This window comes from Arvicanthis niloticus, chromosome 27 (assembly GCF_011762505.2).
Source record: "Arvicanthis niloticus isolate mArvNil1 chromosome 27, mArvNil1.pat.X, whole genome shotgun sequence".
Taxonomy (NCBI): domain Eukaryota; kingdom Metazoa; phylum Chordata; class Mammalia; order Rodentia; family Muridae; genus Arvicanthis; species Arvicanthis niloticus.
In genome coordinates this window covers 28,154,057-28,166,435 of record NC_133435.1, presented here as the reverse complement: position 1 = coordinate 28,166,435, position 12,379 = coordinate 28,154,057, and the positions used below count along the sequence as shown (strand labels likewise).

The window sequence follows — 12,379 nt, the reverse complement described above, 5'->3', positions numbered from 1 at the left end:
TGTGTGTGACTTTCTGGCTTTTTGAGGGCCCAGCAGAAATTTTGGAAAAGTTCTTCTTGTGCTGTACCTGATGTTAGCATGAAGATCAGTTTGCTGTAGTGACATGGGTGTGTTGCCAGTGACTGTTGGAGAGCAAAGACTGGAGAAAGAAGATCTTCACTGAGTCTTCTCAGGAGGCATTCACCCCTCTGCAGTGACACTAGTTTCCCAGAAATCCTGCTTCAACTCCAAGTATTTCCAGTGGCCACTGGAACTTCTAAAGTCAGTGCCCCCACGGGGTGCTGTAGGGTGCAGAAGCCGGAGAAAGCAAGCTCAAATAAGAGGTCTTCAGCCCCTGGGGGCACACCCTTGAAGGACATAGTGGGACCACAGCCCTTCCTCTTTTCTTCCCTCCTCCTTCCTACCCTTAAGCTGACACGTTTTACAGTGCCATGTGCTCCTGTCCTGGCTTGCTACAGTAAACCCAAGCAAGAGGGCCAAGCAACCACGCTCCAAAACTATGAGCTAAAAATAAAGCCTTTAAAAAACTAGATAGATTTCCCCAGACTTAATGCCAGAAAGCTAACACTCCATGTGCCTGATACACATTAGTCTCAAGAAGTTAACATTTATTGACAGGCATTATTTGAAATGCTTTGTACGTATCAAATCTATTTCTAACTATTTCCATTCACTGGCTAGTGTCAACCCTATTTTGTAAGGGAGGGAAGTAAACCACAAAGTTAAGTGTCTTGCCCAAGGTCAAAGACCTACCAGGCAATAGATTTGGATTAAGAACTCAAGATGTTGCCTCTGGAATCCCTGTTGTCCGCACACGTACAAGAACCCCACTTTTCTCAGGGCTGTTTCAAGTCCTCAGCTTTGAGCATTTGAAGCTACAGGTGACAGATCCTAGCAGAGGTTTCATTAATTGTAAGCCCCTGGTTAGGGCCCTTTGGTTGTTTAAGCCTTTACTTAAGTCTAGATGTGCTAGAGGGCTTGTTGAGTAGAAAGATTGAAGTTAAGAGCTGGAGAGATGACTCAGTGGGTAAAGGTGCCTGTTGCCAAGCTTGATGACGTGAGTTCAAAACCCACATTGTAGAAGGAGAAAATGGGCTCCCACAACTGCCCTCTAATTTCAGCACAGGCACATGTGTGTGCACAATACACACACCATGGCACACAGTGCACGTATACACACACAAATAAGAACTTCAAAAAAGAAAAATTAAAGTAGGTTAATACTTTTAGGAAGCTAAGATATTAGGCTAGTCACACCGCAGCCCCTGTGCCATTTATCCTGTTCCCATCTTTATACAAGGTTAACATCTAGAAATGGAAAAGCTTATAGATTAAGAAAGAAGCAGAAATATATTAAGTGCCAATGATACAGATTATAAGCATGGGTCCACTTGATGTTTCAGAGCAGTAAGAGATGGCAGCCAGAACAGGTACATGTGGACCTAGGCCTGAGATGTTTAAAGCCAAGGCGGAGAGATTGTGTGTGGCTCACCTGTCACTAAGCAAGTCGTGGGAACAGGATGGGTGAGCAAAAAAGAAGACATTTTATGTCTTCATGACATTTTATGTCATCATGCCTGTGATTAAAAGGACCGGATAAGCTATGGCCAGCATACAGTCAGAGGTGATGCAGACTGATCTCAAGGAATGATTAGAAAAGAAAAGAAAAAAAAAAAAAAAAAAAAAAGGAGAGAGTAATAAAGAGACAGTGACCCAGACCCAGAGGTTAAGCTTCAATCAATAAGTAGCCAAGGGTCAGCATTAAGAGTAAAGGGGCCTTTGGAAAAAGGGCAGTGCATTGAGAATGTCTGGAGAACCTTTGACCCATGGTCACATGGTCAGCAGCCAGAAATTGAAGAGAAGCTCTGTTTAAGAGCAGAAGTCTGTGAAGGCAGGAGTTCTTTTTATTTATTTATTTATTTATTTATCTATCTATCTATTTGTTATTCTTATTTATTTTATTTGTATGAGTACATTGTAGCTGTCTTCAGACACACCAGAAGAGAGCATCAGATCCCATTACAGATGGTTGTGAGCCACCATCTGGTTGCTGGGAATTGAACTCAGGACCTCTGGAAGAGCAGCCGGTGCTCTCAACCACTGAGCCATTTCTTCAGGCCCCCAGAAGTTCTTAAAACATCTTCAGACACCAAAGAGGCCAGGCCCTGTCAGCCTCCTGGAGACTCAGAGAGGGGAAGAAGGAGAGTCCTGGGGAACTTATTTCAATGGCTTAAGGACTTGCTAGCTCAAGACAAATGGTCAGCCAGAGAGGCGTGCAAGACATGGAACAGAAGGAGAAGCAAAAGGTGACTGGAAGACCAAGAATGTGGCATTTCATAGAGGACAAACTATCATAAAACAAGCATTCGCGTACACTCAGGAAATCCTCGGGGTTCTGAGGGCTGACTTAGCCCTGCATAAGCATACACTGCTATGGTGGTTTGGATATGCTTGGCCCCTGGGAAATGGCACTATTAGGAGGTGTAGCCTTGTTAGAGGAAGGGTGTCACTGTGGAGGCAGAGATATTTTGAGGTCTCATTTGTGTGTGCGTGCATGGTTATGTCTGGTCAACATGATCCCAACAGTCTCCTGCTGCAGCCTTTGGATTAAGATATAAGAACTCTCAGCTCCTTCTCCAGTACCATATTGGCCTGGACACTGCCATGATGGTAATGGACTCAACTTGTGAAACTGTAAGCTGGCCACAATGAAATGTTCTTTTATAATAGTTACTTTGGCCACTGTGTCTCTTCACAGCCATGAAACCCTAGCTAAGACAACTGCCCACTTAATTACTAAAAGCTGGTTGCTTCCAAGCGAAGATCAAGGCCTGCCAACCTCATGTCAAAGGTCTTGGCCACAGTTTCCAGCAGTGCCACTGCTTTCTCGAGGAAGCCTGCACCCAAAGCTAGGGCTCTTGGCCTGAGCAGAAAGCACAGGAAGGGAGGAGCCAGCCCTTCATAGCTCCTTTTGAACAATCAATGGCTTGGAAAGTTTAAGGTGTAAAGCCTCATTTGGGACATCTTAGATACAATGTATCGAAAAGGGCCTCCTACCAATATGCTAACCCCAGATTGTGTTATTCAAAAGGAGTAGTACAGGAAAAGCAGCCAGATGGGAACTCTGGCCTGCTGTGCATGCTGCTTGCAAAAGGCAGCCGCTGGACAAGTGAGCAATTCTGCGCAGCGAGAAATGTAATAAAGGGAAAGCTGGGTGCCGGGAAGGAGAATGTTTACATCAGATAAGGCAGCCCAGGAAGGCTGATGTTTGACCTGGAACCTGAAGGCCAAGAAATAGCCAGGCAAGAAATTGAAAGAACGTTCCAAGGGAATGGAACATGAGGTAAGGAAGGAGCCTAGTGGGTTTGAGGAGGCCTCTGAGATCTGGGCGAGGCGAGGGCCTGATGAAGTTGGAAAGGTTGAAGGATGGAAGGGTGAGTGTGAGCTAAGGGACACTTCCTCAAGTGTTTAGAGCTTGTGTTGGCCACAGACACTAGGTTAGAGGGACAGCAGTGGATGGGGAGGGAGTGGCTGCTCTCAACAGGGAAATGTCCGCGGGTTGTAACAGTCCATATCCAGCCTTCTTCCCATTTAAGGACAAAACAGAAAAACTAACCCCTGTGTAAGCAAGGAACTAAGAGGACCTGGAGAGGCCGTTTTAATAGGCTCAGGTCCCTGTGTCTTCTCTGTCAGCCTCCACAGTCCTGGTGTAGTTTTTACAGGGTTCATACAAGCCATGGGAACAGAATGATCCAGAACTTTATCTTGTATTGGCTGAAACTCAGTTCAGAAAGTAGTTAATGGGTGCTATTAAAATACCACACAGTAAAGTGGTCATTGTGTGTTCAGGAGTTGGGAATATTAAAATGTACCCATCCTAGGAAGTAGAAAGAGTTGACCTGGATTTCTTGTTTCTTAAGTATGAGGAAGAAAGATGTTACAATGCCTTACTTCAGTTGTAGATCACAATAACTCTTAGCCTGGCTCACCCTTCTCAGAGTTGGCTTAATTCCTAGTTTATCACCCATGGTTGTGATCCTGAAATACTGAGACGGGAGAATAGTAAGAGACAACATAAAAACAGCCCCCCAACCCCAGAAGTATCTCATTGGTGCTGCCACACACCGACTCCAGAGCTGGGTCTCATCACAGGTGTGTCGGACATTTGGCAGTACTCTGTTCACTCAACAGACTCCACAGTGGGGCTGCTTATCTTAGTAGCAAAAGTGGGGCCTACAGAAGTGATGTGCATACCCACGGCGTGTGTGCTGCTCTGTGTAGGGAGGCAGGAGTAGGGAGAGTGGACTCAACCTACCTCACTCACCCCTACTGTGTTGGGAAAGGTGTCCTTCGAGAAGTGATATCCAGGCTGAGGATGGAGGGACCACACCAGCCAGTGGGGAATTGGCCTTCGGGGACACTGCCCCATGAGGGCAGACAGGTTACTTCAGTATTTTCACTTTGCTGACTCCAGAAGCATCCACAGGACACTCTAAGTAAAAATAATTCTATCTGGTAACTTTAAATTAGCGGGCTTGTCATCACCATGCTCGTGTCTGTTAGTCATCCTAAGGCCTACAAAGAAAGTGGCATAAACATTAAGTTTTTGAAACTGCTGAATTAAAAGAAAGAAGAATGAGCAGTTCTCTGGGATTCCAGTCCCAAGTGAATATAATTCTGTGTGTGGTCTGGGCCAAGACACAACCTCGTCGTCTCGGTGTGTTCTCGAAAATGGGTCTTAGGGAAAAAAAAAAAACCTCCCTTATTGTCTCTTTCATGATGGGTTTTGGTAATAACTCACAACATATGGGGGAAGCATGCACATCCTTTTGTACGAAACACTTGGGTCAGTCCGCCTGAGGCATGTGGTACCCATTAGTACTTGCTGGTGGAGATCAAAGTGCCTGCAGACAGTCAATTACCATTGTGAGAGCAGAGAGGAGTCAGCAGAGTAGTTTGCAGTGGGTGGGGAGATGGCATTCTGGAGACATGAGCTTAGTGTTCAGACAGAGGCTTACTCTGCAGGTAAGTGGTTTTGTGTATAGATAAGACAGAGAAAGACTAAAAGATAATTCCAGGGTGCTGAGCTGACAGGCCTCCCCAAGTTCTTTCTTGAACTGTCTTCCACCTAGTGTCCGGTAGCATTCCTGTTCATTAGAACATATGAATTTACATTTAATGGCCTCCGGCCGTTAAGAAGCCTTAAAAGATGAGGTGATCCCAAGTGCCCTGTGCTTGTATCTTTCTCCCATTGGCTATTCTTCCTGCCCAACCATAGCCTGTGGCATCCACAGCCCTTGGCTCTATCTCTAGGTGTGTCTGGGATAGGGAATGGGAGAAGGAAAAGGACTGAGCTTGTGCCTCAGCTACTGTACAGAAAGGACAGAGCCGACAACTGCGGTTTAAGTAAAAAAACGAGGAAGTTATTAAATGCCACAAAGGCTCTCTGAAAGGCCTGGCTGCAGTTGTTTTTCTCCAGTAGAGGGAGGACTCTAAGGTCCAGGGGAAACTTGGAAAGGAAAAGTCCAGTCCTCTGCCCTAGAAGGGGATGATGCCAGTGGGTGGTCCTGAAGGGTTCTTTGTTTTACTTTACCTTTTAAAATTACATTTACTTGTGTGAGAGAGCACAGACCACTCTGCAGGGGCTGAGTCTCTCCTGTCATCTGTGCCCTGGAAACGGAGCTCGGGTCATCAGGCTCAGTGGCACACTCTGCTCCATCTGCCGGCTGTTGGAGCGTGCTGTCTACATTCATGAAATCTCTGCGTTAGGGCATGGAATGGGGGAGACTCCTTTGAGTCTACTTTGCACCTTGAGCCAAATGTTTGTCTGATTGGCTCTGCCCGGCTTGTGTGAGAGTTTCTCAGTGAGGAGTGCATGAATTTTGTAAACGGTTTTGACCTGTTTGCTCTCATTGGCCAACGCTCTTCTATTCTCTCCATATAAATCAGGCCTTTTTTTTAGTTGCAGCTACTTTGTGTAACTGCTGAAAGAAGCTCTAAAATGAAGATACTATAAAGCAGAAATGAAAATACAGAGCTAATATGCCAATCCCATGTGTGGACAATATGCCAGACAATCCATATACACTATCTAGACCTTCGAACAGCTCCGTGACAGGTGTGATAATAATGCTGATTTACTGTGCCCCGGGCTCTGTTCTAATTATTTTAAGACACTTCTATAACAAAAGAGTGACTCCTTTGTATCCATCTTATAGATGACAGAGCAGAGGTGTATTGAGGGCCATGTCACCCATGGTCAAGACTCCTCCAGAGCCAAGTTTTGAGCCCTTGTGCACAGTCCTTACTCTGCCTTTCCTACAGCCTAAGAGTCTCAGGCCCAGAGTTTTCTAGCCCAGTGCTATCAATATCATAACTGAGACACTCTAAACTAACCCCTAAACTTCAAATTTAGAAGTACACTGAATATATAGAAGGAGGTGGGGCCACATAGATACAACAAAGTATACTTATATCCTTTTTTGTTGTTGTTGTTACTATCATGAAATACCCGTGGCAGGCTAGCTTGGTTTATTAAGCCCACAGTTCTGGAGGCTAAATGTCCCAATGGGACAGGCTTCTTGGCTTGGTCTCTGGCGAGAGCCCTCCAGGCAGTACCATATTCTGTCAGATTGCATCGTGGCTGGGAGCACAGATCAAGAGCAAAACAGGAAGGTGGATAATGATTCAAGGGCCGAGTTTATCTGTATATAACAGCCCACTTTTCCAAGGGCGGGGCTATGAATGCTTCCTCCCACCTTCAATGTGTTACCACCTCTTAAAGGTCCTGCTGCTCTACAGAGTCCATGAGTCCTTGGAGGCACCTTTAGGACCTCTTCGGGCCACAACTAAGGTAAAGAGAAACACTACACCCTAAGAATAGAAAACCCAGCCGAGCCCACCAAGCCCTGGAGCACCTCCTCAGTACCTTCGGGCAAAAAGAGCTCTCTTATTCGTCTGAGGGTTTGAAAAAGAACATTCTTTGACTTCATTCTGTGTTCTAAGAAATAAGAGGCCAGATGGACAGGCTTAATCTTGACAGCGGCTTGATAATCCTCCGCTTTTGGCCAAGGCATAGGCAGAGGCGGAGCAGCCTTACTGCCTCTCATAGGTCCAGCAGTTGGATCTCAGAGGCTTAGAAAAACCCTTGAAGACCAACTGCAAATACCACCAGGAGGGTGACAGAACCCATTTGTGGGGGAGGGGTGGCAAGCTGGCTCAGAGGGTAAAGCGCTTGCTGCCCAGGCCCAACCACCTGAGTTTCATCCCAGGAATCCATGCAAAAGGACAGATGCAGGGGTACATGTCTGTAACCCCATCACTCTTGTGTGACAGGAGAGTCCCCTGGGCTTGCTACCCTGGAGCACATGGCAGAGCAGGAAGACACAGTACAGAGACTGCAGCAGCCGGGCAGAGGGATAAAGAGCTGACTCACTAAAGTTGTCCTTTGATCCATGGGTGTGCCATGACACACACACACACACACTTATTCACATTTCTATACCACACAATAATGCTATAAAATAAAACCTTAAACCACTTCAGAGCTGGAAGCAGGGCCAGTGTGATAAAGGGGAAGCATCCTAGACCTGAGCCTCCTCCTGAGGAGGAAGATGCCCTTTCCCATGGCAGCAGGCTCTGGCAATGTGAGACTTAAAACTTTTCTCTAACTCCCTGGGAGCATGGAAGAGAGTTGTAGGGATGGTGTAGGGATGGTGTCGGGCCTGCGGGTGGAAGGCGGGAGCACAATGGATGCACAAAAGGCCTTCCAATATGATAGAATCTAAACAATGTGAAACAGCTGAAGCTCAAGAATTGCCGTGGGTTCCTCCTGAGCTGCCACCCACTGTGCAACGCAGGGTCTGTTGCTCTTGAAGACTACACTTCTCACATTGAAGCCCAGAAATAGAATCTGCGACCTGGCTTCAGAGAAACAGTGTAATGGCTTGGACCAGTGAGTTCAGTTTCCAGGGTCCTAACAGTTAATGTGGCTGAGGAACCGCTCGATGGTAGGGCGCTTACTTGTCCAGTGCGCACAGAGTCCTGGCTTCAACCTCGAGGACTGCAGTTCTGGGGCCTCGTGCATGCTAGGTTAGATGCTAGGACTACATCCGAAGTCCTAGGACTGCAAAACATAATATATATAAAGATGTAATATATAAACAGATATACTTAATTAGCCACAACACCATAGGCAGTAAGGGTAGACGCCCTGTGTAGATTTGCTGTCTTTAGGACAGAGAGCTTGGGTGTGCAGACCGAGTCTCGCTCAGCTCAGCTGCTTGCTCTGGCTCCAGTCCGTGTCTGTGTACTTCCCAGTGAGATCCACTTGCGCTCCCTGCTACAAAGCCCCGTCACGCTCAGCTGTTGGTTTTCCTGTTTTTCACAGAGATGTGTGTGCAACCCCGAGCCATGCAGATCCTGGCACCTCTAACTCCCTCAGCTCAGAGCTGCTCACCTGCAGCCCCCAGCACCGGAAAGCAACATGGTCAGGAGGCGTGAAACTTCGGCTAAAGCAGAGGTAGGAGGTTAACACTGAACGGTGTGGAAGAAAAGACTGGCCCACTCTCGGGAGAGGGCACTGGGGCAAAGATGGTTAGAGGCCTGGGGTTGGTGGGAGAGGGAAGGGGCCCAACAAGGAGGTCGCCTAAGTTAAAGTTCAGAAGGATGTTGAAGTTATGCCCAGTTCTTTCTCCCAGCTCTAGGCTCCCAGAAATAAGACTCAAGCTCAAAATATATTTATAAAATATCTTGGCCATGTAGCTAGGCTCTACTCTGACTATATCACGACTAAAATAGCCCATTCATTTTAAAACATGCATTCTGCCATGTGACTGGTTACCTGTGGTCACGTACCATGTATCTGACTCCTTACATCTTCCTGCCTTCCGTTTCCTACGCGAGCCATAGACCACAGGCTTTTTAATTGACAAACGATGCATCTATACAATATACAAGACATTCTTCCTGCAGAAGGAATCTTACTCGTTTTAGGCCTATATATTGAACCCACAGTCTTAAAAGATAATAGCAAGTACTCTACCACTGTGCTATTAGGCATTACATTTTTGAATTTTGGACTGGTATAGTAGCATATATGCCTTTAATCCCAGTGCTCAGAAGGCAGAGGCAAGTGACTCTCTCTAAGAGTTGAAGGCTAGCCTGGTCTACATAACAAGTTGTAGGCCAGACAGGGTTACATAGTGAGACCCTGTCTTTAAAGGGAGGGAAGGAAGAAAGGAGGGAGGAAGGGAAAAAGGGAGACTGGGAGGGAAGGAAGCTGGGAGGGAGGGCGGGGGGGGAGGGAGAAGTTAGATCTGTGGAATCTATATTTGCATGTTTGTATTTCCCATGTTTAAGATATACATGAAATGATGTTATGTCTTATGTACCAAAACAATAGTTGTAGTTGTTTATATTAAGATTCTTTATTATATTCCATTTTAAGAAAGATACTCAAAAGTTGTTTGAACATGCTAGAGGGCCAGAGAAGCCACTGCCTGGGGAGTAGGGTAGGCCAGGCACAGGCTCAGAGCTGTTTGCAGGCTTGCTCCTGCTACAGGTGCAGGCAGAAGTCCCAAGGCCTTCGCTGCTCCCTTTGGTCACCTTGTATCCTCACTGCCCAGAGACTCCAAACCAAGTCCTCTGCTGACTGTGTAGGTGAGCCTTGTGGCACTGCCAGAGCCCTGGGATCAGGAAGTTGCCATTCACTGGGACAGCTGCTTTAACCCGGGAAGAAAATGGTCAAGATCCTGAACCAAGTCAGTGCTCACAGGACAAGAGACGGGACAGATCCCAGAAGGATTACAGAGACAAGAGTTAAGAGCAGATGCATGTATGGGAAAGGAGAGGACACTTGGTTTCCAGAGACACTGCTGTGGGGGACTTAGAGATATGGGTAGGGCTCTTGGCCAACACTGGGAGAGCAGAAAGAGCAGAGACCGCCTGCTGGTGAAGAGTAGGAAGCCAGGCTGGGTGTGGTGCACATGCCTTTAATCCCAGTAGCCAGCAGGGCAGAGACAGGTGGACATCTGTGAGTTTCATGGCTGCTGGGCTCTGTAGGAGACGGTAGAGCAACTGTTGCTGCTGTTCTCTGGCCTTCATGTTTGTACATATGCACACACACATGAAACAACACAAACACTCAGAAAATAATATGTAAAGCAACCCTTGAAAAGTCGAATGAAGCAAACAGACTTAAATATATCCATTTGGTAGCCTAACCATAAATAAACCATTCTTAAAGCTATCCAGGGATGCTGGCATACCTGTAATTCTAGCTCCTTGGGAAGTCTAAAATGAGAGACTATCTTGCTCCTAGGAGTTCAAGACCTAACTGGCAACACAGCAAACTCCTCTCTCACACAGGCAAGCAAGCAAATGAATAGAAAGCTAGTCACAGTTATCACGTCAGCAGAGTCAGCAGTGCTGTCTGTACAGACAGAGGATAGACAGGACCAGGTGGACAGATAATTTCCTCCTTACGAGTCATGACTTTGGGGCTGGTAAGCACTGATTGTTCTTCCAGAGGTCCCAAATTCAATTCCCAGCAACCACAAGGTAGCTGGCAACCATTATCATCTATAAGGGCATCTGTTGCCCTCTTCTGGCATGCAGGTGTACATGCAGCAGAGCACTTATATGTTAAATCAATCAGTCAATCCAATACATGGAAGCATTAAAAAAAAAAAAAAAAGTCATGAGCTTTGAGTGGGAGACAGAGCTTATTTGGTAGGGTGCTGGTCTAGCATGATGAAGCCTGGGTTTCATCTCCAGCATCATATAAACTGAGCACAGTGGTATCTTAAATCCCAGCTCTGAGGATGCAGAGGCAGGAGGATCAGAAGTTCAAAAGCATGCTCAGCTTTATAGAGAATTTGAGGCCAGCCTGGGACACAGGTAGCACCTGTCTTAAAGAACATCAGACTCAGTGCTCTTGGATTTTATATGTGCATGCTTTGTCTCCTCAGCTCTAGTTATAAGAATTTGTGGTCATCAACTTCCTAATTCTTTCCTGTCCTCTGAGGTCGTCCAACTGTGTCAGTTGCTGTGAGAGAGTGTCTGCCAAAGCAGCTTAAGGAAGAAAAGCTTGCTTTTGGCTCACAGCTTGAGGGCCCAGTCCACCCTACATAGCTATGCCAGTGGGTGTGGGAGGCAACTATTCACACTGCACCTGCAGTCAGGGAGCCAAGAGAAGTCAGTGCTCCCCCCTGCAACCCCCCCCCCCCCAGCTTTCCTTTTTTCCATTTTTAAAATCAGTCTTAAATCTCACCCAGTTTGGTGTAGCCCATATTCAGGGTAAGCTCACCCTTCTTAGTTGGACTTTTCTGGAAACATTCACAGGTATGCCCAGAGGTCTGTCTCCCAGGTGATTGTGAATCCACCCAGACTGACAGGGAGGAGGACTGAACTTAAAAATTGGAGTGGCTCTTATCTGTACCCAGACGCCAACTCTTTTTTTTTTTTTTTTTTCCTTAGAATTCAATATAGGAAGCTGTCCGGAGCAGACAGGTCTCTGATGAAAATGAACATTAATACTGAAATGTTTCAGACGCCAACTCTTAATTGTTTTAGCTTTTACTTATTTTGAAATCACAGAAGACTCAAAACATAGTACTTTTAATTTCCCCAACACCTGCTACCCAGCCTTTTCTAATGTTATATCTTTTATAAGCAGTAGAAATATCAAAATAATAATAAAAAAAAAACTGGCCCTAGCAATTGGTGATAGTACCGACATGTAAGACTTTAGAAACGGCAGACCTCATGAAGAGTAGCTAGCCATCCTCTCCCCCGATAGCCTTTTCTGTTTGTAAATGCTACTTTATAGTTCTCACATGTCTTTCACTGTATCTTGATTTATGACACTTTTAAAATCTCTCCTGGGTTTTTGTGACTCTGGCATTTTTAAAAAACAATTCTTTCTTTAGGGGAACACACCACTGTGCTCTGGACTTATGTAGAAGACGAAGGACAACTTGTGTGGGTTGGTTCTCTCCTTTCACTACAGGATGCTGACATCAAACCCAGGTTGCCAGGCTTGGCCACACGGTCCTTTATCCACTGTGCCATTTTGCCAACGCTAAAGTATTGCCTGTGCTCCACAGTCCATGGTACAAGATTGCTGTTGTTTAGTCGTTACTGAGGATTCAAGCTTGGATAGCCTGCCTGCTTGTCAAATGCTTTCCCACAAAGTTACATCCTACAGCAGTGTTCTTGATATCTTTAAGGCAAGTGGCCCGTTACTTTGCACAATGCCTTTGATTTAGAGATATCAGTTGCTTTCTCGTGGTGAAGCTGAGGCCCAGGTATTTTTGGCAATACCACTCTAATGATTTGTGTCTCTCCTAGGAGCTGTAGGGCAGATGTAACTGTGGCA

At 46.1% G+C, this 12,379-nt stretch overlaps 1 protein-coding gene across 6 annotated transcripts in view; it reads left to right on the top strand.

Moving 5' to 3' along the window:
• Shroom3 (shroom family member 3) overlaps nt 1–12,379 on the top strand; it is a 284,471-nt gene that overhangs the window by 231,597 nt on the left and 40,495 nt on the right. For all 6 annotated transcript variants that reach the window (XM_076926481.1, XM_076926480.1, XM_076926485.1 and 3 more), the window contains one exon: nt 8,390–8,521. In XM_076926481.1, coding sequence (XP_076782596.1) covers nt 8,390–8,521 — 132 coding nt within the window. The remainder of the gene's footprint in view (nt 1–8,389; nt 8,522–12,379) is intronic.